The sequence below is a fragment of the Camelus dromedarius genome, chromosome 4, assembly GCF_036321535.1.
Source record: "Camelus dromedarius isolate mCamDro1 chromosome 4, mCamDro1.pat, whole genome shotgun sequence".
Classification (NCBI taxonomy): Eukaryota; Metazoa; Chordata; class Mammalia; order Artiodactyla; family Camelidae; genus Camelus; species Camelus dromedarius.
The window spans coordinates 28,343,494-28,371,438 of record NC_087439.1 but is presented as its reverse complement, the minus strand read 5'-3'; the positions used below and the strand labels follow the sequence as shown (position 1 = coordinate 28,371,438).

Genomic DNA, 27,945 nt, shown 5'->3' with positions numbered 1-27,945 from the left:
ATGTTATCCATAAAACATGGCTTTGCCCTGCCACAGAGCAAAATCACTTTTGGAGGGGCAACTATAAGGACTATAGAATTCCTGAAAACTTTCCCTAAGTTCCAGTTCCCTTTCAGTATCCATGCTATTTTGCAGTTAAAAAGATGCATTAGAACATGACTCTGATTACATCTCTTCTTTACCCACTTGTATGTTAAAATTACGGCTTCAGAAGAAATCATGTTGAGAAGCGACAAAATGACAACAGCTGGAAAAAGTGCCCCCAGCCTAGCACTACTATCCAATATCTTCACTATAACCAATAATGGAATAAATAATTAGAAGTGAAGAACTGTAAAGCAGTCTGTGATCATTTTACTTATTCTGAGTTCTCCGTATCAAAAGTGCTTTCTAATATAAATAAAGCTTCAAATCTCCAGGCAGCAAAAGATCAAGTTACACTTTTCTAGCTAGCCCACTTGCAAAAGAAGCCAAAAATGAAAGAAACTACCTAAAAATACTGATTTCACATTAAAAGATAATGGATTAGAATAGAAAGTCAGCCCCTATTAAAAAAGAGCACATGCTGACATTTATATTAATGACATACTATAAAAATTAACCAACACAAGGTTTTTAAGGCTGAAAATCTAGCCATTAGGTGTTAACTTCTAATCAACTAAAACAGCTGTTTCTCTATTTCACCTTAGGTAAGTATAAATACTGTTAATCCTTTGAAATCAAAAACTATTACTATGGCAAATCAATCATTTTCTATTACTAAAAGTGAGGAAAAAAAAACTATAAATGTATAAACTATAAAGGATGCACAATAAAGCAACAAAAACAAAAAAAAATAAGAACAAAATGTTTAGTATGCACCCACAAAAAGTTCCACAACCATAAAACAAACATCAATGCATCTTACCTCTATCATTATATGAAAGGCGTGCTTGTGAAGAAAAAACACAGGCAAAAGAAATTACGATTTATATCCAGAATGAAATGAAAAATGACACATCAGTTACAAAAGTGAAGGAAGGAGAATGATTTAGCTTTTTAAAAGTTGACAATGATCCAATGTATCATATTTCTAAAATGAGAATTGAGAACACTTTCCTTATAAAGAAAGGAAAGTAATATATTAAAAAAAAAAATCTTGGACATTACCTATCAGATAAGAGGGTATTATTATAATACAGATGACTCTAGTATGACCTCAAGTTACCTAATCCAATGGACTTCAAGCCAGCAAAAAAACTAAAGCAAGTCTTAAATAACTGTTACTTATTTTTCTGAGACGTTCTAGGGCCTAAATTGTAAGAGTTTAAAAAAAAAAAAAAAGCAATTTAATTGAGAAGCTATGTTAGAATTGGCTTCTGGACACTAGAGGGCACTATTGCCTTTAAAAAAAACCTTGTGTAGGAGCTGCACAAGACATTTTTATCAGCTAGAGTAAATTTCTCAGACCACACTCTGACAGTTGTATTAAGAATCTAGAATCTCCAACTTTCTAAACTGTTTTGCTCCTCTTTCACGGAAGACAGGAGAATCTTACAGTGAGACAGAAAAATGTTTTGGTGCTCCTGTGAGTATGTGCAACATAAATAACCCAAATAATGCAAGAAAATAAGACATGGGAAGAATGAGATCAGAATTAGGTAGAACACAGTGACAAACCAGGCCTACGGTTAGCTAGTTCCCCAGCCACATCCAGAATGCAGAAGTCGATCAGTGGTGACCCTGGGAACAAGTATCCATGCATACTTTTCAGGCTCAGGACACTCAGATACTGATAAAGAACAAGATTTCCATTCCCCAAGTCATCCCAAAACAAGTAAGAGCCCGAATTTAAAATCCAGAGAAACAGTGTCACCAGTGTAAACAAATTCCTCCATTCACTGATTATATTTCCTAGTTTCCATTATTTCTACAGAGAACAAGAGCATCAATGAAAAAGATTTGACAGCTCATTTATATGTACCAGTTGCTTAACTAGTTTCTCTTGTTTTTTGATTTTCTCCTGTGATAATGATTCAGGATTATTTATAATTCATCTAAAAGGCTTAGGTAATCCTACTATCAAAACATCTTATCAGTACCCAAGGGTAAAATTCATCCCTTGAAAGAAATACATGCCAAATGAGTAACTAGACCATAGTTTCCCAAGGCTTAAACATCTCTCAGGGTTTGTTTTCTATCAGAGATAAAGATGCCAGTGTAATAGCACTATGCTAGGAGGTGCTAGCCATGCATCTTACCAAAAAGTGTATCTTTGCTCAATATACTTCTCAATAAATGAACACCAGAATAACCTATAGAACGATCTAAATTAAAAGGAGACACCCAGAACTGGCCTCAATGCATAAACTATGTTACAAAATAAAAGAGCTAAAACAGAATTCCAAAGAAATAAATTCACCAAAATACACAAATAGAAAAAAAAAAAAAAGTAACCAAACAGAACAGTCTGGATTCACAACTTTGAAAATGAAACCTGAATATCATACCCTGTGACTGGAGATAACAGTGAAAACCAAATCAGCACATTAATGTCAAGTAATTAGATTTCTGGATGAGAAAGAGACTTGCTGCTTATTCCTTAAGGGGAAAAGAAATTAACTATTGCAAACATCAGAAAGGAAAAATTCTCCATTCATTCAGCCAACCTTTACCAAGCACCAAATTTGTGCCAGTCCCTGACTACCCAGGCTCTCATGAAGCTTACTCTATAGTGTGGGGAAGACTAACTGAAGCACCGTATTAATGAATGCATAATTATAAAATGAGAGCTTAATAAAAAGGAATTTAGTTATCTTGAGCACCGGTAAGGAGAAACCTAACTTATACTGGGGCAAGGTAAATAAGAGATCTTTCTGAGGAGAGGATCCTTGAGATATGGATTAAGTACTAAAGGGAGGTAGTTTAGGTGGAAAAAACAGTACTGGGACACATCCTAGATTTCTGATTTGTGCAACCAAATGGTTACTGGTTTCATTTACTGAGAAACAGATTTGATATGTTAAGTGGTTTGGAGACATCTAAGTAGAGATATTTAGTAAGCAGTTAGATACAGAAATAGAATACAAAGAAATCTTTCTAGAAATATGGATTTTATATACTATAAATATGTATATATGTACTATACATTTTCTTACTATTTAAACCATTCCAAAATTTAAATTTATATATTCTTTCTAATAACTCACTCAACAACTTCTTAGGATAATCAAGAAGAATTAAGTACACCCTACCCAAAGTATTTGAAAACTGACAAATTCTGCATTTGTTTCCTCTTACTCATCTAATTACCCTATATTCTAAGAAATGTTACAATTGCTAATTTTAAAAAAGACCATTGCCAAGAAGATAGAAATAGAATGTGCAAGGAAATAATATAGTATGTGTATCAGGACAAATGTTTCTGAGCTAAGGAAAGCAAGACATTATACATTAACAGATTCAATAATATTGATACTGTCAAATGCACAGCCATGATTCTACCCAATTAGATCTTCAAAATTCCTCTGTGATATATCAATTTCTGCTTTCCACAGTTTCTCTCATGTAACTCCTCCCAAAAGCAAAGCAAAGACAGACCAAGGTGGATTAATGAGGATTCTGAATAAGCTCCTGAAGAAGTGGTTAGCTGCACAGCTACCAGCCAGCGCTGGGGCTACAAGTCTGAAAGAGATGCTTCAGACTTGCATGTCCTCTCTTTAGGCTGCTTCTCAGAAACATCAGGTTTATTACTGGGTATAGAAGAAAATTTATTTTTATTTAGCATTTGTATTCCACGAGTAAAGCTGAAAAAAGGAAAAGGACTATACTATACATTAATAAATTGTGATGTGATAAAATGGTTATGTTTATCTGCAGGGCTATATGCAGTCACTATAAAAACTATTTTGAAATACTCTGATCTTTCCTCTTAACTGCTTTAGTTTTTTATGGACCCCACCTAATAATTTACTGAAATAAACCATTCAATTAAAATTACTTCAAGAGATAATAATTCTTGGACATAAATGCCCAGGGTTTGCCACTCAGCAGACTGACTCTGGGCCAAGTCACTTCACCTATCCATGTCTGGTTTTCTTATCTATAAAATGGACTTAATAAAACAGAACCTGTATCACGGGGTACTGAAAGATTACATGAGCTAATAGGTGTACAGTGCTCTATATAGTGCTTGACAGAGTACTCAAAATGAATTTTTTATTAATTTCAAACAAAATTATTTCAATAAATCAATTTTATAACTGAAATCAATGGTTTCAACAAAAATGATTCCTTTGGAGTACAATTTTGAGGTTGTTGGCAGTTAACAGCTAACACTTATTGAGCAGTTCACATTAGTTCACCCCGGATGCAGCTCTTCTCCCAATCACTGCAGAACCGTCATCAAACATTTCCCCTCCTTTCCTCCATCTTTGCCCGAAACTGTTGAAGCAACTCCCTTCTTACTCTTTTTACTCTTCCTTTGCAAGGTGCAAAGTCAAACAAAGTCAATGAACCTATTTTTAGTACACCTGCATGTTAACTGCGAGCTCCAAAAGGGCCAGCAAGGACTGTCCCTGCGCCACCTACCACTACACACCCAGCAGGGTACCTGGCATACAGTAGGCACTCAAGCAGAAGGTAAGTAGTTAATCAAAAATAAACAAACTTGAATCCCTCCTAACCTATTTGATACAAGCAGCTTTCACTAACAAATGGATTTCTTCATTTTTATTATCTCAAATTAATAGAAAAAGGTTTCACAGAGATGAAGTAGTAGGAATGAAGGAACAGATCTAGGACGAGGTCCAGGAAATAAAAAAAAAAGAGAAAAGCAAACTCCCTTCTTCCTATCTACCATCTCCTTGCCAGACAAGAAAAAAAGAGACCCTATGCACTCCGGTCGATATCCATCAGACACATTTGTAAACTGGCAAACAGGGTAAGGCCCTCCACAGGCTAAAGGAAAACTGAACTCAAGATTTTAAAATATGTCATTTTTAGAAATAATAACCTTTTGATTAATTTTAATGTGCAGCTTTAACTTGTTTTATAAGTTTTTTATAAAGTTTTTTTTTCCTCTTTCTCCTCTTCCCTTTTTTTTTTGCTTTTGGACATAGAATTTCAGCCAACCTCCAAGTGGGCCTGTCTATGCATTTGTAAAAGAAAACAGCTTATATGCCTAATTAGAGTAAAATTTGTCAAGCTGCATGTCTATGGATAATTTATGACACTTATCCCCACAATTAGTTTAGAAGTGTATATAAAAGTAAGTTGTAATTTAGGTTACCAATACAAAAATAATCACACAGAAGGCAAAGATATTTGTAGTAGCCCTGTACTATTTCTTAGGTATCAAAAAAAAAAAAAAGGAAAAGAAAAGATGCTCAAGAGTAAGATAGCAGCATGATACCATACTTTAAACATGCTAAAACAATACAATTAAAGAATATTTGTGAAAGGTAGGTTCTACCTCTTAGCAGAAACCTAACACAAACTCTAAGCTAATAAAACAACAAATTTTGGTGTTTCATGAGCATACATTAAAGCTCCACTAAGTTTCACTTTAAAATACATCATCCAATCAGAATTAGATTAAAAGTATTGAGCTGAAAAGCTGTCCTCAGTATACTATTAAATTAAAAGAGAGCAATTGTAGAATAACATTTTATAGTTCATAATAAAGAAAAAAAGTATATACTCTAACAAATGAGATTAGAGAAAGATGTTAAAGGATACACACCAACCTGTTTAAACTGGTTATTTCAGGAAAGTGATAAAGGAAAGGAAGAACAAATGATTCTCTCCTTTTTTTTTTTTTCTTTTTGGACATACTTCTTTCTGTATAATTTGTCTTGCTACAACAAGCAAGTATCTATAATTAATTTTTAAATAGAGGAGAGTTTTTTTTAAAGAGAAAGTGAAGAGAAAAAGCAAGAGAGATGTGTTCATAAACTCCAACCGTTTAGTATCAACCTATTTCAAGGTGTGCTTCTACAAATATATTTATTTTGCAAGTATAATTTAATATTAGCATATTAAATGGTTAATAAAATTTAGTAAACGTCCCCATGCATCCTCCCAAATAAAGAAGCAGCACTTTCCTAAACTGACTTGGCTGAATGATGTTATGCTACCCCTTTAGTATCTTATTAATTTTAAATGGGTACATATATAGACTCATGTTCAAAAGGAAAATCCTACAAAGCATTTTCACAGATGGCTTGTTTCTCAGTGGACAGAAATTTGACAGAGCGTGAAACAACAACCTATAATTATATTAATATTAAGGTCAACAGGATTACTTTGTATGCATAACTGAATATTCCAAACATCTGAAAGCCTTTAGTCCTTATCAAACCAAAACCTAGACAAAATATCATGATGTAAGGACTGAAGAGAGTGATGTCATTTCAAAAAGTATCTATGGTGCTACTACATAGCCTCTAAAAATAAACAAGAAGCTAACTTCATACCTTGTTAAAAGTAGGTAATTTCTAGCCCCTGAAATGCATTCTCTTATCAAGTGGCATTTTTATCAGAACAATATAGATTTTAAAAGACAGGGAACTTGAGCTCACATATGGTTATGAAAGCAATGCAAACACAGTTTTATTGAAACCACATTAATTCTAACCACACTAAGACTTCTTAATAATAGAGTCAATGCATCAATTCGCTCATATTCATGACTCACTGGTACTAGAAAAACCAGTTTCGTTCAGTTTACTTACTGCAGATTATAAAAGTGTCTACCTACTACATGTAGAAAGATAGTTTCAGCATAGGCAAAAGAAAAGTGACCTAAGTGATGCAAATTAAAAGGATGCTTCACACCAGTAATTATATAAAGAACTGAATAATGGCATTCTCTTATAGAAGCCTGGAATAGTTCAACTTATTCTCCCCCAAGAAATATGGCCTCATGATTTATCTTAAAGCAAAGCCCTAAAGCACCTGAAAGGTTTATTAAACAAATTCCCAAGTATACTTCATTATCACCTTGGTGTAATTCTAAATGCCACAAAGTCAATTCAGCAATTCACTGTTTACAAAATGGTTATCACATACCAACGCTGTGTGAAATACAGTAGTGATTACAATACACACCTTGTCTTCAAGGAACTTATAATCAAGTATGAGAACAGAATATGCTCACAAATGACTATACAGCCTTTCTCAGTCGAGGTTATTCACCTGAATTGCAAAAGGGAGAAACTGATTTGAGCATTATTTTCTCAATTCTTTCAAGGATGGCACCTAATTAGTACCATTCTATATGCACATGATGGTTGGCTTAGCGTGTAACGGGAGAAAAGAATCAGAAGGCAGAGTATGGAAGACCACATGTCATGCTCCAAATTTTGTATTCTTTGCTACTGGATCACTGAGAGCTCTCAAATATTTTTAAGCACAGAAGTAACATAATCAGACACATAAAATGTTATTGAACAGCAACAGAAGAGATTAAGAGAGAGAACTAGAAGCAAGAAGACCAGCTATAAGATTATAGAAATAATCTCAGCCTCTGGTGTAAGGATGTCCTGAAAACAGCAGGATCAGGAAGGATGAAAAGTGAATGAACCAGACTTCATAAATGACATGGATCCAAGAACAGGAGCTGTGACATGAAAGCTGCCTCCAATGCTTTCATCCAGGATGGCCAGGAGGACAGTGCTAACGTGAAACAGTGTCAGAAACATAGTAGTTACAGGTTAAAAAGAAAAGAATGGCTAATTTTTTTTTAAAGTACACTTTCTATCCCTTTAACTATGCTAGATTTATTTTAGAATATTTTTAAATTTTAGAATAAATAAGAACCATAATTAAAGACCAGATTTTAACGCACGTATATCCCTACATCACTTCTTCAGAATAAAATACTAACAAACCAGAAGAAACTCTAAACAACTTGATGTCTTGGAAATAAAGAATCCCACCATTTAGAGTAAAGAAAAAAGAATCCCATCTTAATAGGCTGCCAGAACCAGCTTATTAAGAGATATATGTGAGTATCTCTCAGGCCTCCAGAATGACCCACAAGATTGATCCTCTGTCCCTCAAGGAGAATAAAAAACTGAGGTTGGACCCATGAATGAGCACAGTGTATGTAACTTCAGTCCACTCTGCTGAGAATCACTGTAATTCTCTTCAAGTATAATTCTTGTTGTAGGAATGACCCAGCAATAAGGTATCGTGAGCCTTCAGCCAACACTTTAAGAAAAAGTTTCCCTAAGAAAAGGAATGACAAATTCTATGTCATTGTCTAAAAGTATTTGAAAAATTAGAGGAAGAATGTTGTAGAAATGCACAATGTGAGATTTTTTTCCCAACTGGTCTTGAAATTAAATTTAAATGTGTGGTGGTGTTTTCCCTATCTACTTTACCTCTCCCTCAAAAAAGTCTTAAATAACTAGGAGGCAACTCAGAATCATAAGAATCCTAACCTACAACCCAATCGACGTTCATAAACCATATTCTAAACTGTGTGCAAAAAAAAATTTAATGGAAAACACATGAATATGTCCTTCTATTTATCTATCACTCATTTATTTCCCCTTCTGTCCTCTGTGAGATGATGTGGTCATGTTATTGCTCATTTTTGTGGTCAAACTTCTAACGTCCAAATGTAGGAAAATAAATTAGCTTATAGAATGATTTTGAGATGGCAGGGATGTTTACTGAATTATCTGAAACAGTAGAGGCATGTGCTTTCTGGAAAAACAGAGGCAGAACAGCATAAACAGTAAGAGCAAAGCTTCAGTATCAGAGAGTCCTTGGTTCAGATTCCAGCTCTGATACCTGTGAGCTTTGCCATGTTTCAATTTCTTTATCTATAAAATGGAATTATAAAAGCACATAAACAACCCTGTGAAGTAAAATCAGATCGGTGCTTCCCACACCTGGCTAGTCACCAGAATCGCTTCGGAAACTTATCAGAAACATAATATCCTAGGCCCCATTCCATACATTCAGGGGTGTGGTCCAGAAATTTATATTTCTTAACAAATTCCAAAGATGATCCTTACATACTGGTCACAATTTGGAAATCATGAGGAAAATTTTACGTATTTTATGTTTTTATATATTCTTATATTATTTATATATTTATATATTATATATGTAACTTACCAGCACTCTAGTACATTATAATGTTCAATTAATTATCACTCATTATTTTGAAGTAGAAATAAAACTAAGCATTTTGTAACTAGATGGCCACTAACCAGTCTTGCAGAAGTAGTTTACATAAACCTCTCAACAAAAACGAGACAGACTTACAGCATGATACCATACTGTCTGAGTCACAGTGAGGGATGACATAAATGAAGTTCCACATTAAGGACAATGCTCCTTTCCCACAACATGTTTATGACAGAAGGAAAGCATGAAGTCACGCATGCCTAATAACTTTCTTAACAAAGCTTGATCATTTCAAGTCATTCTATCACAAAACCTTTAAATTCACCCCTTATTTTTCAGTAATTCATACAATTCATGCAAATTCACCACAGAATAATGCAAACACTAAATAAATGTGTACAACAACATTAACCATTGCAACAAATATCTAAAACCCACAGAGATGGATACTCATTGAAGATTCTTGGTTCTTAGATATTTATGAATAATAATCCATTTTTCCTTTAAAAAAAGTCTAAACCCTTGAATTAATTAGCAATTCTAAATAAAATGGCACCATATATAAGATAATCAGCCCTTTTATAAAAAAGTCCAACCATACTTTTTATCAATATTTTGTACAAACCAATGTTACCTACAGGACTACATTATTATTTTTTAAGTTCTATTAAGAAACTTAACAAATTTGTTTTTAAATGTAATTTCCAGTTGTTTCCATCATATCACAAATCCAAGGTAAATTCAGACACTACTAAAGTACTAAATATTCTCTCTTTTAAATGTAGGTATTTAATAAAAAATAGTTACCACCCGTAGAAGGTAAATATTCCATGGCCACTTGGAGCACACTACATACATTTATTAGGCACCAAATTTTTCTTTTAAGTGCCTTTTAGAGATGATTTTTTTAAATAAATCCAAAACTTAGCTACTGATGTTTAAAAGGTAAAATATTTCAGCTGTTTAAAAGAGTATGTTTACCTAATTTAAATAAGGTATTTTACCTTTGGGCTTATTTCTCCATATACACATCTTACAACGATTACGAGGATCAGTGATCTAAAGCTAACAGACTGCTGCAAGCACTGAGAAAGGAGTATGTTATATAAATAAAGCTTAAAGAGAAGAAGTTGTTTTGGTCATTAAATTATAGGACTTTTCCATTTTCTTCTACTAAGTTTTAACCATTAATCCTACTGGTATTAGAGAAACAAAGTTAAACCAACAGATTCATAAGGCTGTGGTAATCTGATCTTAAGAAAAGCACAAACTAGAGTTTAAAAATGTCTCAAGCAAGTATAACCAAAAGTTATCATCTTTCCTCTGCCTGCAAAATATTAACTATTTATATTAAAAGTCCTTGTAAAGCACTGAATCAGCTCCAACTATCCACATGATAAAGAATGAGGAAAATTTCATGACTTTTAACTACCCACCACACCTATATTTTCAGATATATCTGGTGTTCAGGGAGTGAGAATCAAGGGCATTAAAAAAGCTTTTCAACTTCAGTACACACCTGATATGCTGCAAATAAAAAAATATATACCTGGGACTACCAATAACATGTGATAAGAACTGTTGACTTTCTGCTCCTTTTCCCCAAAGCAACATTTTTATAGATATATCTTCCTGATGCCTTTGAAACCTCTCTACGCTACACTTTCCTGATTATATTATGGGGTCCCTCCCATGGTTAAAAGGATGTTTTGGCAAGGTGTCTTCAAAAAGATACAAAAACTTTTAGAAGAGAAAATGGAAGAGAAAAGAGGGTTATGATATCACTTCTCCATCATCAATTACTTCTCAAAAAACAAAACCCAGTTTATCTCATATTTTAAAATACTATAACAATAAAATTCTTCAACGAAGAATAGGGATGGGAATAAACTTCCTTCTACTCTACCTCAACCCTTAAGTTTAGGACACAGCAAATTACTGTTTGCAAAATTAGCTATAGTTTCCATGACAATAAACATTCAAAAATTAACTCCAAAATGATTTGTCACAACCTACTGTGGTGATATTTCTTTAAAATATAGAATCTAAAATAGCACAAAGTACAAGACAATAACTTACTTGAGTTGGAACAAGCACAGGAGGGTAAGCCATCTTATGATGTCTGTACACCCAAAATGCACAAATGACAATCCCCGCAATTAACATAAGTGGCACCAAGGAATAGAGCAAGATGTTGTAATAGGGTGGCTTAGGTGTAACTGGATTCGAAGTAGCTGTGGAAAAGGGGAGGAAAAAACCACTCAGATTCGGTCTACAAAATTCCACAATAAATATTTATTATAGGGTCAAATTTTAGGAGAAAAATAAAGAGTAAGAGAAAGTGGGAGTCAATTACTTCATCAACACAAATATGCCTTGTTTTCAGAACAGGGCTATGTGTTTTCCCTGTGAACTTACGCTGTGTGACCTCCATCTCCGGAAAATAAGAAAACCTCTCGTTACACATATTGCCCTCACAGCAACAAAAATAAACTTCAGGGCTGTCTTTTTTTTCTATACAATCAGTCCTATAAACAGTAAGAGGAGAAATAATTAAAATCAACATTATTATTCTGAATCTACAACAGATTTTTTTAAAAGATTTTCTCAGAGATAAAATAATGAGTAAGTCGTTCATAGCCAACTTCAAGATTTTTATTAATATTCAATGATCAATTCTTAAAAGCCAAAAATGTTCCTTGAATCCTGTTATTAAATCTCATCAGGAAAAAAAAAAAAAAAACCCAGGTGATTTTATAACAATCACACTGGCTCCTTGAAACTACTTCTTTAATTTGGTTTTTAATGATCAATCTAAGGCAACCAAACATCTTTTTTATTACTTTTTCAATTATTAGAAAAGCTTGAAGAGGAACATAAAGCCAGTGAAGAAATTTGATCTAGGAGTGCTTTTTCTCACAGGAAATACAGCTTTCCCATTTTATGAATACAACAATTGAACACTATATATAAAAAAATTATATGTGTGTACACAAATACATATACATGTATGTATACATACATACACACACAAAATACTGCATGCTCATATCTTATGGCAGAATATATTTCAACATTAGACCTAAACTAGGTTTGGGAATTAAACCATTAGGCCATTTTTTGCAGCAGATTTAAATTTCCTGAGCAGAATGAATAGGGTTGGGATAAGCAAGAAGTAAACAGCCATATGTAACAACAAACATATAGGATGTAGTAACTCAAAAACTGATTGGACTTCAGTTGATTTAAAGGGTAGGGGAAAGGCAGCCTTCTATATAGGAACTGAGTTGCTGAAAGGATAGGGATTTAGCCTCTAGATCAAATCCTAACAACCACTAAAAAATAGCTATACCTATTTTTAAAAAGTCAAATATTTAAATATTGCTATTAACATCGCATGGATTTAAAGATATATCTTACAAATAAACTGTGAACTTTGGTAATGACTGTTAGATATTATAATAAGGTTGAATTTAACTCTAAAGTGAAAAGTTCAAGAAATTTCAGGGTGAAGGCAGTTTTAACAAAATCAAACTTTAAAATGAAATCTATACTAATATCTATTTAGTAGAAAATAAAACACATGAAAGCTACGTTTTTAACAATACATAGAGAAATGTACAAATTTAAAATTTAATATTTAGAATCATGCCTCAAATTATAGGTTTAATATGATTAAATACCTAACCTAATTAACTCAAGAAAATTACTTTTCACCATCCAATTTAATTCTTTTTATCAGTCTTTTCCTCCATACTTTGATATTTCTTTAATCTTTTTTTCCTTTCTCTTACTTCTCTTACTACCCTTAATATTCATTTTTAATCAAATTCAGAGCATAAAACAAAAATTCATACATTTTTAAATTACCATTTAACCCCTAGAAACAAAGCTGCCGTAGTAATTATCACTGTAAGAGCATTTTCAATGAACAACCCACTCACCATTATGAAAGTTTAACCTCCAGCAAACTGGTTTTAGGTGAGAAGCACAGTAGCTTTCTTCTATAAAAAGAACAGGATCCCTGATTTCAACTAATTTATAAAAGATAGTTTTGGATAAAGATGATCTCCAAACGTCATTTCTTCCCCTCCTTACCTTTCTTTTTTTTAATTTGAGATATAACTGACATATAACATTATATTAGTTTCAGGTGTACAACATAATGATTGGGTATTTGTATATACTGTGAAATGATCACCCCTGTAAGTCTAGATAACATCCATCACCACATATAGTTACAAATTCTTTTCCTTGTGATGAAAACTTTTAAGACCTACTCCTTAGCAACTTTCAAATATATAATACAGTATTATTAATTATAGTCACAATTACATTACATCCCCAGGACTTATTTACAAGTGGAAGTTTGTACCCTCTTGAGTCCCTTCACCCATTTCACGCACCCCTCACACTCCCTGGCCTCTGATACCACGAATGGTTTCTCTGTATGTATGGGTTCTTTTTTTTTAAAATTCCACATGTAAGTGAGGTCATATGGTATTTGCTTTCCTCTGTCTGATTTATTTCACTTAGCATAATACCCTCAAGGTCCATCCGTCCACCTGTGTTGTCACAAATGGCAAGATGTCCTTCTTTTTTTATGACTGAATGAATAATAATCCACTGTATATATAAACTATGTATTCTTTATCCATTCATCCTCTGCAGACACTTAGATTGTTTCCACATCTTGTCTACTATAAATAATGCTGCAAGAACATGGAGCTGCATGTATCTTTTCAAGTCAGTGTTTTCATTTCCTTTGGATATAGACCCAAAAGTGGAATTGCTGTATCATATGATAGTTCTATTTTTAATTTTTTGAGGAACCTCCAAAGTGTTTCCCTAGTGGCCCTACTCACCCTTTCATAATAGCAAGTATCACCTGATGATCACCTCTGTTAATAGGCTAATAATCAGAAATACAGCTAATATGTATAGAGTAATAATCCCGGGAAAAGTCACAGATTTAGAAGTATATCCTAAATACTAAATACATATCTAAATGACTATTTTAATTTCTCATGAAATGTGGAGCTAATTCAATTTTCATGAGCTTATTCAACACATTTTACTATTAATCACATGTGGCCAATCAACCATAGATTCATGGTAATTAATTAAGGCTCCTGAAAGTGGATCAGGAAGTATCTAGTATTCCATGAGTATATCAGTTATTTGGCTCCAAAAAGTCTCGTTATCTAGAATTTTGCAGCCTCTGCAGTCATCAGCATCCACCAGCAGTGAAAATCCTATGGCCCAGGCAGTTTAAGTGATCAGCCCAACATTTAGGGACACCTTACAGAAAAATCACAGGCAGTCAGTAATATATCCACTGTATTTTATTTCAGGTACAGAATAAAACTATTTAAGTGAGATCTTTTAAATAAAATGTAGCTTTCTATGAGGACTGTGTTAGTTCTGATGTAATTCTGAACGTCAAGTTAAAATGTCTCTTGGGATAAAGAACAAAGGCCTACTTTGCAAGAAAAAAAGGGGAAAATGTAGTGAGATCAATTTCTTCCAGATACATAAAGAGGGAAACTAAAAGGAAATTAAATACTATGATTAAGCTTTATTCTCCTTCAGGATAGATTTTCAACAGACATACTCTCTTTTAAAGCAATTTTTAAAAACCTTTTTCCTTAAAATTGGCATTTAAAAAAATCTATAATCCTAAAAACATAAAGAAATGTTTCTTATCTAAAGTTCTCATTACTTGGTAGATTATTCAAAGTACATCGAACATAAAACATAAACATACTATATTTTATTACTTTAAAATACTTATCTTGTCATTACATCATATTATAATGGCCTTCATAATCTCATCTTTAAAAAAAAACTTTTAAGTGAAAATCCATGCACTGATCTTTCTCCTTCTAAAAAAAAAAGAGGGGGTGATGAAAATTATTCAGCACTATCATAAAAAACAAAATGTTTCCTTACCTGTCATAGCAGTTGATATCATCCAGCCAACAACCTTGCTTCACTATTTCAATGGAACCAGAAATATTCTTCCAGGTAGCAAAACAATGCCGCCGTTTATCTTTGTCACCATAACAGGATTCAACACCAGTTCGATTGGTTCTATCTCTTTCCCAATTAGCATTATAGAAAATACACTCCTGAGTTTCTGATCTACCAAGTATAGCACCTATAAGATAATAAAGCAACAACTTAATATAACTGTATTCATTCTTTAAGAGATTGTCTCCCAGTTGATCAAACTTCAGATCTTCCTAAAATATCAATAATTTACTGTCTTCCTAGTTATGTAACACAGCGTTAAGGTTTCCAGGCCAATCTCTGTACTTTAAATATAATTTTAAAAAATAAAAGAAAGCGACCATATATATCGTAAGATTTCTCTGTAAAAGGGCAGTTTCACTTCATTTAAGACTCTCATTGATGAAAAGCAGTAAAACGTAACTTTATTAAATCCTGACCCTTGATTCTTTCTCAATATTCTGTGTGGCAAAACACACTTCTGCGGCACACTGAAGAACAAAGACTATCTCCAGATAAAGCCCTTGCATGACTGAGCTGTGAACTAAACCAATCCGTTATTCAGACTTGAGTATCTGGCAGAAATGTTCTCAAAAATGAACCAAGTAGACCTGTTTCTTCAAGGAAAACAACTGACAGTATGCATTACTAATGATAAAACATGAGTTTCCAAGCAAAAATAAGAATTCTGGAAAATTTGTATTCATTATCACCATTAGGCTAACACCTTCCTGATACTCAAAAGAATTCTTTTTCATAAAATCAGTGATGATATTAACAAATATGACTTTTAAATATAGGAAAATGAAATGTGCCAATATTTAGAAGGTCTATATAATTCAGAGAACCAATATTTTCTAAATGAATTATGTGTGATGCTCGAACATTCTTAAGTAAAACAACTTTCATAGGTTAAAAAAAAAAATCCATTCAATGTTCAAGATAGTCAAGTAGATTTTAATGTTACCGACTTCAAAAAGTTCATTAATGGTTTCAGATTCCACACTGTGACTAACTTTTAAGAAACCATCTCTTGTCTTAACTCTTAACCTTAACCCTAATCCTAACCCTAACCCTAAGTAAGTAAAGGAACTGGAATACTTAAAATAATTCTGAAAAAGATGTACAAAAGAGAATTCTTACCATCTGTTTTTAAGACTTACTCTAAAAGCTTCAGCAATCAAGACAATGTGGTCTCAGTGAAAAGACAGACACATGCACCTATGGAATAAAACTGGGAATCCAGAAACAGGCCCACACATATAAGGTCAACTGATATACAGCAAATTGATAAAAACTGATAAACAGCAAAGGGGCCAATGCATTTAGAGAGAGAAAACATAGTCTTTCAACAATTGATACTGAAACAACTGGACATCTACATACAAAACAAAGAACCTCAGCTCACAGCTCATGCCATACACAAAAACTTTACTCTAAACATATCATAGACCTAAAATAAAACCTAAAACTCTAAAACTTCTAGAAAAAAAAGAAAAATCTTGTGACCCTAAGTTATGAAAGATTTCTTAGAACACAGAACACATGAGCCAAAAAAAAAAAATTGGTAAGCTGAACTTCTTAAAACTTCTCTTTGAAAGTTAAGGAAAAAAGTCCAACTGGAAGAAAATATTTGCAAATTATATATCTAAAAAAATAACTGATATTCAGGAAATAGAAGGATCTCTCACAACTCAATATTAAGAAAACATACTATCCAATTTATAAAAAAAGGGCAAAAGATTCAAATACATGCTTTGTCAAAGAGACATGAGTGGGAAATACTATTAAAAAGATTCTCAATTTCACTAATAATAATCAGGGAAATGCAAACTAAAACTAAATCTAATATTGATTAGAATTAATAATACAAAAACACAGTCTCAAGTGGTGGTAAATACATAGAGCAACTGGGACTTCCCACATGGTTGTGGGAATGCAAAATGGTCCAGCCACTTTGGAAAACAGTTTGACAGCTTCTTATTGTTAAACATGCATGCTGTGTAGACAGCAACCTCATGTCTATGTATTTACCTAAGAAATGAAAACATATGCCCATGCAAAAATCTGTACATGAAATGTTTAAAGTGGCTTCATCCATAACCACAAAAAACTAGAAACAACCCAATATCCAGCAGTGGTAAATAGAAAAATAAACATCTATACAGTAAGAAGAAATGAACTAATGATAGAAACAACATGGATAAATTACACACACATTACACTAAAAATGAAGAGAGACTACAAAGGTTATCTATTAAATGCTTCCATTTACATAATATTTTGGAAAAGGCAAAAAGTAAGGGGACAAAAATCAGATTAGAAGCTGGAGGATGGGGAGAGGGCTGATTACAAAAGATTATGAGGAAACTTTTGGGTGTGATGGAAACATTCCACATTTTTTATTGTGTTGGTGGTTATATGACTGCATTGGTTAATCAGAACTCATAGAATTGTATATCTAAACAATAAACATTTTATTCTATGTAAATTATAATTTAATAAACCTAACCAAAAAAAAAAAAATAAAGAAACTACCACTTGTTGAGTTGTGGTATAGTATCAAAGAAAAACATCCACAATTATCTACAAAAGCTATTAAAATATTCCTCATTTTTCCAACTAGTTTCATAGTTTGTGTATGGCCAGATTTCCTTCATATCAAAGCAATGTATCATAACAAACTGAATGAAAAAACAGACATAAGAATCCAGTTGTCTTCTACTAAAACAATCATTAAAGAGATGTGCAAAAATTTCACTAATTTTTGTTGTTTTGGAAAATATTTTTTTATAAACATCTATTCTTTTGCTAACATATAATGGACTTATTATTGCCACTTTTAAATAAGTATTTTTTATTTTCTGCCTTAATTTCTAATAAGATGAATATTTCTATAATACAGCCTACATTTAAAAAAAAAGACTGGGGTTCTAAATTTCTAAGTCTAAAGAAGTTCTGAGACCAAAAAGTTTGAGAACCGCTGCTCTACAATGCTTTAGCAGCACAGAGATATAGTTACAAGCTGCTGAAATCTGTGGCAATAATGGCGCTGTAGACTTCCTCTCAACTATGAAGAAATCACAGTGTGAGCTGACATGTTGTAAACTATGACTGGTAACTCTATGTCCACTGTATTCTATAAAGGAAGGGCTTCTACCACTACTCATCTGTGTACAAATAGTAACCATTTTCTAAATTATTCCTTTTCAGAAATCTGTTGAAAATATCAGCAAATTAAGTTTCATCCTTTACTAAATAATTCTAAAGCAATCATGCACTGCCCACATTATCTCAAAACAGGGGATGGCAAACTTTTTCTGTAAAGGGCCAGACAGTAAATATTTAGGCTTTGTAGGCCACGTGGTCTCTGTCACAACTACTCAGTTCTGCCACTGCAGCACAAAAGCGTCCACAGAACAGTAAATGATTGAGGTCTGTTACATTCCAATAAAACTTTATTTATGAACACTGAAAACTAAATTTCATGTATTTTTACATGTCATAAAATATTATTTAAATTTTTTTTAACCATTTAAAAATGTAAAAATTATTCTTAGTTCACAGGCTGGATTTGGCCTATAGGCTGTGTGGTCAGCTACTGCTTAAAACAACATTCTAATTCCCACAGTCTAGTAATCTGCCTTGTGTTTGTTTTGTTTTGTTGGGGAGGGTCTTCTGTGAATGATCACTTGTGTAATTCACGTTAAAAATCACTATTATTTTTAATATCCAAAAGAAGGCTCCACTGAGACATAGGAACACCACTTAAACTAAACAAAACTGACATAAAAGAAAGAACATTTCCTAGAACAGAAATGCCAAATGGGTTTCATTTTTGGTGTCAATTCCAAACAATTAACAGTGGCTGCTGGGAGCAATGTACTGAGAAAGACTTTGGGGTTAAAGGGTCTTGAAATTAGTACGGAAAGAAGGGAAACAACATCAATATCTTTTTTTTGCCACCTCTGATCTAGAAAAAATATAAACAAATGATTATTTTCTTCATTTTAAAAAATGCTTCTTAATTATGTAATGGTAAGTTAAGCTCTCAGAGTGATTTTTCTAGATCTAGACTATCATTTGATTGATTATTTTCCACAGAGAGAAATAAAACTGCTTAGAGGGAAAACCGACAATCTTGCCATCCTCTCCTCAAGTTGATTCTGTAATCAGTCTCTATACCATCACATCCCTAACTGACCAATAAATATAATAACATGATAATTATAAAAATAAATCAAATTATATGTATTTTTATGTTCTTAAGTGCACATAGTGACTTTGAAGGTATAGTTCAAAAAAGCATGGCAAAAGTTACCTATATTTACTAATCTGTAACTGCATCTCTCAATTTAAAAAATTCTGAAACTTTAAATTTCTACCATAGGTTTATTCTATCAAAGTGATTCCAAATAGTTAATATTAATTTCATTTTTATATTATTAAAAATAAAAAGTTTGTGTGCACAGTTTACTACAATCGCTCTTAACCAATGATGTGCACCAGAATCCCTATTTCTCAAATTTGAGTTTTCTCAAATTCATGTTTGTGTGCCATTTTGTAGCCATGGGAATGAGTAATTAAAAAGTATATTGGCGGGGGAGGAGGGAGTACAAAAACAGATATATAGATATATACTATGTATGTGTTTTCTTTTTTCCTTTTGGCAAAGACCCATTGGTGATCTAATGTTTCTCCCTAGGTAAGTACTACTGGCTTAGTAAACTGTGACCTGAACTTGGAATTTAGTTTACAAACTGTGACTTTGAACAAGTTACCAAAACTTTCACTGCTTGTCTCCATACTTGATTCAATTTCCCTAATAATTCCATAGTTTCATAATTCATACTCAGCCAAGTTATATGAACCAATAAATCTAGTCACAGAATCCAGTATCAGTTATTTTAGATATTTCTATTTCCAAAGTACCACTTATCCATAATGACTAGTAAGGACCACTTCATTTTTCTTACCATTAAAAAAAAAAAATACACAGAACCTGAAATTTGATAGAATATTTGGCTTCAAAATAGCCCTACAAAAGTCATATTCAGATCTAAAATACTCCTCCTATAAGGAAAAAGTAAATTTCACCTAATATGACTGCATTCGAGGATTATTAGGGTTTTGTTTTTTAAAGTGTGAAGCATTAAAACAATACACGAACCCTAATTTTACACAATATCTTTTAGAAACAGAAGAAGGACTTCACAACTAATTTTCTGAAACCAGTATTACCTTGATACAAAAAGCAAAGACAGCACATACGAACACACACACAAACACACACACACACACACACACACACACACACACACACACACATAAAAGAGAAAGAGAAATACAGACCAAAATCTCTCACTAACTTAGAAAGTCCTCGACAAAATGTTAGCAAACAGAATCCAAAAATGTATTTTTTTTAAAAAAAGTATCACACCCCAACCAAGTGGGATCTATTCCAGGCATGGAAGGTTGGTTTGATTCAAAAATCAATACATGCAATCTGCCAAATAAACAGGCTAAAAGAGAAAAATCATATGTTCTATCAGTATAACTGGAATAGAGGGAAACTTCCTCAAACTGACAGACGGCACCTACAAAAACAAAACAAAACCAAACAAAACCCTACAGGCAACAGCATACTTAATGGTCAAAGAATGAATGATTTCCCTCTAATATCAGAAACAAGGCAATGATGTCTACTTCCACCACTGGTACTGAAAGTTCTAGCTATTGCAATAAGGCAAGAAAAAGAAATTAAAGGCATACCAATTGAAAAAGAAGATATAAAACTGTTTCTATTTGCACATGACATAACTGTCTATGCAGAAAAACTTGATGACAAACCAAAAAAATGGTAGAACTAACAAGTGAGTTCAGTAAGGTCATAGGATACAAGATCAACACACAAAAATCAACTGTATTTCTTTATACTGACAATGATTAAGTGTAACTGAAATTAAAATTAAAAGTACCACTTACAATTGCTCCTAAGGAAATAATTACATACAGTCTAGTAAGACATGTTTAGGATTTGTATGATGAAAGTTATAAAATGTTGAAAGAAATCAAAGAAGACCTTAACACTTGGCAAGACATACTGTGTTCACGGACTGGAAGAGTCAACATAAAGATGTTATTCCTCCCTAACTGATGTGTAGGATTAAACCAATTTATACCAAAATCTCAGCAAATTTCTTTGTAGACATAAATGAGCTTATTCTAAAAATTTTTGAGAAAGGATAATAAAGGGAGAGATCATTCTTCTTGATGTTAAGGCTTACCATATAGCTGCAATAAGCATAACAGTGTGGTACTGGTGGAGAGACAGATACATAGACCAATGGAACAGACAGAGGACCCAGAAACAGACCCACACAAATATGCTCAATTAATTTTTGACAAATGAGCAAAAGAATTTCAATGGAGGAGATATACCCTTTTTTGGAGCAAGGGCCATGGTTCAAGCAAATATTTCTTCACTGCCCTCTCGTTTACAATCTATCATCTAGTAGTTCCTGAAAGCCTAGCTCTTGCAAAATGCATCCCAGACTAAATCCCACATTATGTGACCATTTTCAAGTTGTCTCAAGGCAGATGTAACAAAATCCCAGATTTCCTTTAATCAGGACTCCTCCTTCCCACAAAATATACACTACTTACAATCCAATATAAAATGTTGTATTTTCTGTTTATTCACTGTTTTTATTTAAGTTTTCTATATATGTCCTTTTATATGTCAGAATGCCAAGGCATCTAAGACTATCCTACTTACCCCTCAAAAATAAACAATACTTAATGAATGATAAAAGTGAAAACGCAACGTTAACAACTGAATAAAAAAAAATCAACTACTACTGCTCTCCCCAACCTCTTTTGAAATAGGTAGATGAAATTAAAGAATATTCTACAATTATGAATTGTTTAATTTCTTTTCTGATTAAGATGACAATGTTTTTCACAGCCCTGTGACCAGCCTTATACTATGACAATTTTCCTATGTATGTAACCAACATTAAACAGAAAGAAAAAAACTATTTTGACAACTTACAAATCTGAGGCTCACTTCTGGACAAGTATTTTCATGCTGTCTAAAACTATCAACAAGTCATTGAGAACAGAGTATAAACAGGTATGCAACTGAATGCCTTCTCTAACCTTATGCCTCCCAAAGGCAACTCAGTCCTCTAGAAAGGGTTAATAAAGTTTCAAAAAAAATAAATACAACATGAAAAATAATTTTTGTTTCCCTTTCATATGTCACTGCTTCCTACCACTCTAGGAGTAGAATACATGTCCAGAGAGAATCGGCTATAGTAGAATGATCAAACTGAATGATGCTTTTAATCCAAAACATTTTAGAGTACAAATAAAAATATAAAATTGTATCAAAAACATTATATAAAAGAATGACTTTAAGCAAATAATTGGGAAATTCTGGTACAGTACCCTCATGGCACAAAGAAACCCTAAAATAAGTCAATGTATACAGCATTTTATTAGTTCAATAGGTATTTTTTAAGAGTCTCTCACTATGTTAGGTAGTCATCCAACAACCCAGAAACTTGCAAGTTACCTACCATAAATGAATATCATGCAACCTTCAATATGAAGGATACCCTAATTTTCCCCAAAGAGTTTTAGAAATTTTTTGACCAACTTGAAATATACAAACCTTTGTATATTTAAGTCCACATAATTTAACTCATTTAGTTTTACAAATGTTTTAAAACATGAAGCACAAAATTTTTACAATTTTGTTCAAACTTCACATATATCTTTCAACAAGTGTCATCTCATTATTTTCTTTTTGAGTCATCTAAAAGTATCAAAACTTGAATTATTTCCATTTGTTTGAGGAGCAATACTTTTTGAGGTAATACAGAATACTGACACTGTAAATGTCTTTCCAAGCCACAAATATCCATTCACATAAATACTAAGACTGTTTTTTTTTCCCATTATTCTATAGGTATATACTGCGATGGACATAAAATTACTTACAATATTGCTTTTAAAAGTGTGCTTTTAAAGGTTGTTTTTTTTTTTGACAACTTTTGTAAATAGTTTACAACAAATTATTATAGTAAATCAACCCACCCCCCCCAAAGAATAATTTCTTATCTGTTTAAATTCCTTATCCCCCTTTTACCTATCCCCTCAGGAAACGTCCATAAACATTCAAAATCAGCACTGGCTGGCATCATTTCATTTCTATCTTGTCTTGTCTATCTTGTCTATCATATCTAGCTAGTCTATCTTCTACAAGCAATATACTTCTATTCAACATAAAATTATTGAGAAAGAGCCTCAAAATACTAAAAATTTTGCAAAGTCTCAAATACAAAATGACTCAGGAATAATCTTTGGAGGAAACCTTACTTTATATTAAGTATATGTAGATGAAAAAAACTGATCATATGCTTGTACTGTAAATTAAAACACCAAGATAAGGGCTATAGATAAATGCAGTAGGAATTTGGAGATGATAACCTAGGACTTCTGCTAGACTATCTGTTATCATCACTGTATCACCAGTACCTGGCATAGAACAGGATCTCAATAAACATGCACTAAATCAATCAGTTCACAAGGAAATGAAAAAAGAAGGCTTTATGGAAGAAATAGAACTAAAGCAGGACTATTAAGGACAGAGAACTGAGGTACACAGAAACAAAGAAGATCATGACCAAATAAACAGAGCTGTGAAAAATCAAGATTGTTTTCACTAAACATGAAGATTCCATATTCTTTACTGGGTATAATCAAGACAGGTTTGCAAGACATCGTAAGTTAACAGAAAGAAGTGATATTTTTAATATTACCTGAAAACAATCAGTAAACTGTGCTGGAATTTAAAGAAACTCAGTAAGCTACACTAACTACCCAATAAAAAGGAAGAATCTATACTATCCATGCTGACCAGATGGCCACAGATATCAAAAAGACTGGCAAATTAGAATCGGGGATCAAGTTTTTGCTTTCCATAGTCCTTTATTTGGTCTAAGTATAGGAAAGTAAGATATAAGTGATCTGCATTGGGTGTTTGGCTGTTGATACATGTTTATTCTTACCTTGTGTGACAAAATAAAAGCCTGATCCCAATTATATTTACCCTTTATTTCTCTTTGTTGCTAACCCTCTTCCTGATATTTGGTCTTACTGTCATGAAAGATATGTACTATCTGGAATAAGTAAGATATCTTCAAAGTTAAGGCAAAACAGAAAAATATTTTTGCCTATAGCCACAAAATGTATGAGATATCTACAAACGCCCAGATCTCAAGATTAAAATAGTTCTACCCAGTTCTCTGGCACTCATTCAAAATATGAATTACATCAGAACAGGTACAAGTAGATATAAGTATTACCCAGACTGTGTACAACAGATTTCTGATATTAGCTGTTCATTTTGGGGGGGATAGGGAGATCATGGTGACTACAGCTGGAGGCCAATAGTCCCATCAGAATAAATGTACAAAATTGTATTTTAATTGTATTGTACAAAAGCCAAAAGTGGGTATAAACTTAGAGAAGAATAAGAGATAAAAGGTAAATTCTCAAAATCAGAACAGACATCCTAAGACAGATTAAGGAAATACATACACACACACACACACACACACACACACACACACACACACAAAGTAGTTCTTACTAAAAACAATCTACAAGTCTCAATTACTCTGAAAAGACACTATGTACATTAAGGGTTTTTAGTGCTTTATTTACTTCAGAAGATATAGGATTTTTTTTAAGTAAATCAAACTCTGATGTAAAAATGGATCACTTCAGCTGCCATGAAAATAATGTGAAATATTTACCTTGAGGAACCAGTGGTATTAAGAAACTAAAAACAAAACAACACACAACAAACAAAAACTCATCACAAAAGTTTTCATCAAAGTAACACCTGGCAACTTAAAACCAGCTATTGAAGAAAATTAGAAATATTTATTACAGTAGTTTTAAACAGGAGTACATTTCTATTAAAGAAAAAATGCAAACTCACTATAACATTAAATAACAGACATATCACTTTACCAGCCTTATTTTCAAAATCACCAACAGCCTTCTTCATATTTATAACTAAGATTCTTAATATTAGAAACGAAAAATCTAAAATTCTTATTACTTCTCTGTGTTATGTAATTTCTTTCCCACTTCAAAACTCATTTTAATAATTTGTTTTTAAGCACCTATAAACACATCAGAGGTCTTCCGATATCCTTTCTTTTCTATATTAATACACATCATAGAAGACATGTCACCTTCCCTAAGTGACTGCCCTTTGCTGTCTGTAAGTATTAAGAAGAAAAGTAAAGTCCACAATGTCTCAAAAGACTTCCGATAAACAAGTTAGAAATATAAGGAGAATAAATTTTCAAATAAAATTTCTACATGGCAATGCAACATATAGGCCCTTTCAATCTCTCTCTTTTTTTTTAACTACACACCTTCCTACCACCAGTCAATCACTTTCAAAGGAAAACACAAACGCTTTCTGGCTTTCTTCTCAGAATTTTTCTTTGCTTCTCCTGTTATACTCTGTACTTAGTACTTACTATCAGTCTGACAAAATATGGCAAGATTCTGTCCATCGAGCTCAAGTAATAAAAATTAAAACACAACTAATGAGGAATAAAAGAAAAATATAAACATTGTAAGTTGTGACACTAAACACAGTGTGTGCATACACGTGTGTAGGAAGGAGAATAAAAGTACTGAGGAGTCAACATTTAACCACTGGTTATCTAAGGACTCCTAATATTAATTCCTGGCAAATTACTAAGATAACCACCTAAAATGTATTTTAACTTTGCTAACTCACAACTGACTAATTTTCCCCATATAGCTAGATAGTTCCAAAATTAGTATATATCTACTTTTATACAGACCAAGGTTTGATGAAAAACATAAATCTCTCAAACCTCTTTCTTAAAAAGCCTCAACATAAAGTTTTAGAGACCCAAAGAGAATACCAAATTTGTAATGTTAGAACTTCCTTTTATAAAAGAGGTAAGTAGAATCCCTTTAAATAAATCCCTTACAATTTTCTTACTTCTTAATTCACTTAATTGTAGATCTAGTTTAATACAAAGAAGTGCATTTCTGTATAGCAAAATTTTAAAAGGACTTCATATTTAAAATTCTTCTTTAACTACATAAGATACTCCACACAGGGCCTGTTCAATTAAAAAAATGCTAACTAACCTGTGCTGAATTACTAAACATTAAATAACAAAGGCATCCTTTAAAATGTTCTCTCCCAAAAGAACTTAAAAAAAATTAAAATTTCTTTAAAAGTCATCTCTTTAAAGGTAACAAGTTTTCATTATCTTAAGGAATGTCTTGAAATCTGTTTGGGCAGAAACACACTTTAAGTTGGTATATTTGGTCAGTAACCTGTAATAAAGCATTGATTTTACCATCAACCACCAAATAACTTCATTTTCCTGAATACATAAAGCATATACAGAACAACAGGAACCAGAAAAAGAGCAAATCACAAAACTCCAAGTTTCTGATTCAACTGATCAGCACCTGGGGCCACATTTAAGATTATAATTTTCTAGGACAGTCCAAGAAAGCCTGGCAAATTTCCAGACCTCAATCTTTCTGTGTCTTTTTAATAATTAAAAGGGGAGAAGAGGAAATAAAAGACCTGCTTTCTTCTAATTTTAACCAATATAAGTAGGCTTCTCATAACATTAAGAAGGTGAGATTTCCACAAAGAACCAGAAAAATAGGAGCCCAATGATTTCGCCTTCACAAATGAGAAAATTCCACCCTTCTGCCCTTCTGCCCCGGAAGAACACTTTAAAGTCTATTTTGGTAACATGCTACATGAAATCTTAGGACACTATGTCTTTCACACAGGTAGAGCATCTTCTATATCTTCTACATTCAGGTACTTTGATATTTAAGTATTAAGCAGAAATAGTGAAAAAAAACTTTTCAAAATATGATATATGTTGTAAGTTTAATTAGGTCCTATTTGTTTATTCTTCCATTTATTTCTATTGCTTGGGTAGACTTCAACCTCAACCTGGGAAGAGAAAAAATGAGAGTCTTAATTTTCAAAACAAGACACTAGAAGTATAAAGTAGGAGAGAAACTTAAAAATCTTTAGATACCTTTGAACTTCAATTAAGGCTTATTTTAATTTTTCCTGTAAGGTAAAAACAGGAAGGCAGGCATAATAGATAAATGATCAGAAGGTCACAAAGACTAGGGAATTTCAAGTATGTTCTTTATCAGTGTACCTTATTTAAAGGAAAAAAATCATGTTAATGTTTCTAAAGAAGTAGGATTTTATCTTAGAACTGAATTTAGAAGATAAAAAGATGAATAAAAAAATATAAAATTCAACTGAGACATCCTGACTTAATATACAAAAGTGCTCGCTAGTCATCACTGTTTGGTAATACAGAATACCCACACCAACTCCTTACTGGTAGACAGGTAGTAGGGATACCTTAGAAAACAAATAAACCCTCTATAAAAACCATCATACTAGCTATAAAGAAACCATACGTTCATACTTAATGAATAAAACAATAAAATGTCACCCAGTTTGTCAAATTAAAATTTATAGATAACTGAAACAAAACAAAACAGCAAAATCATTTAGTCATAAGCAATAGAATTAGAGGAAATCTAAGCTATTTTTTGAAGGAGGTATCAGTGGAGTAAGAAGGTTATAAGTCACCACTTTCTATCCCTGGACAAGAGCAATAGCCTCCTTAGCTGATTTCCCAGGTTCCACTTTTATCCATCCACTCAGAGCCAGAAATCAGATCCTTC

The 27,945-nt window shown here is 32.6% G+C and overlaps 1 protein-coding gene across 2 annotated transcripts in view; it reads right to left on the bottom strand.

Moving 5' to 3' along the window:
• Positions 1 to 27,945, bottom strand: part of ACVR2A (activin A receptor type 2A) — an 84,202-nt gene that overhangs the window by 18,447 nt on the left and 37,810 nt on the right. For both annotated transcript variants that reach the window (XM_010974743.3, XM_064484753.1), the window contains 3 exons: positions 15,076 to 15,283; positions 11,542 to 11,651; positions 11,203 to 11,357 (listed from right to left, as the gene is read on the bottom strand). In XM_010974743.3, coding sequence (XP_010973045.1) covers positions 11,203 to 11,357; positions 11,542 to 11,651; positions 15,076 to 15,283 — 473 coding nt within the window. The remainder of the gene's footprint in view (positions 1 to 11,202; positions 11,358 to 11,541; positions 11,652 to 15,075; positions 15,284 to 27,945) is intronic.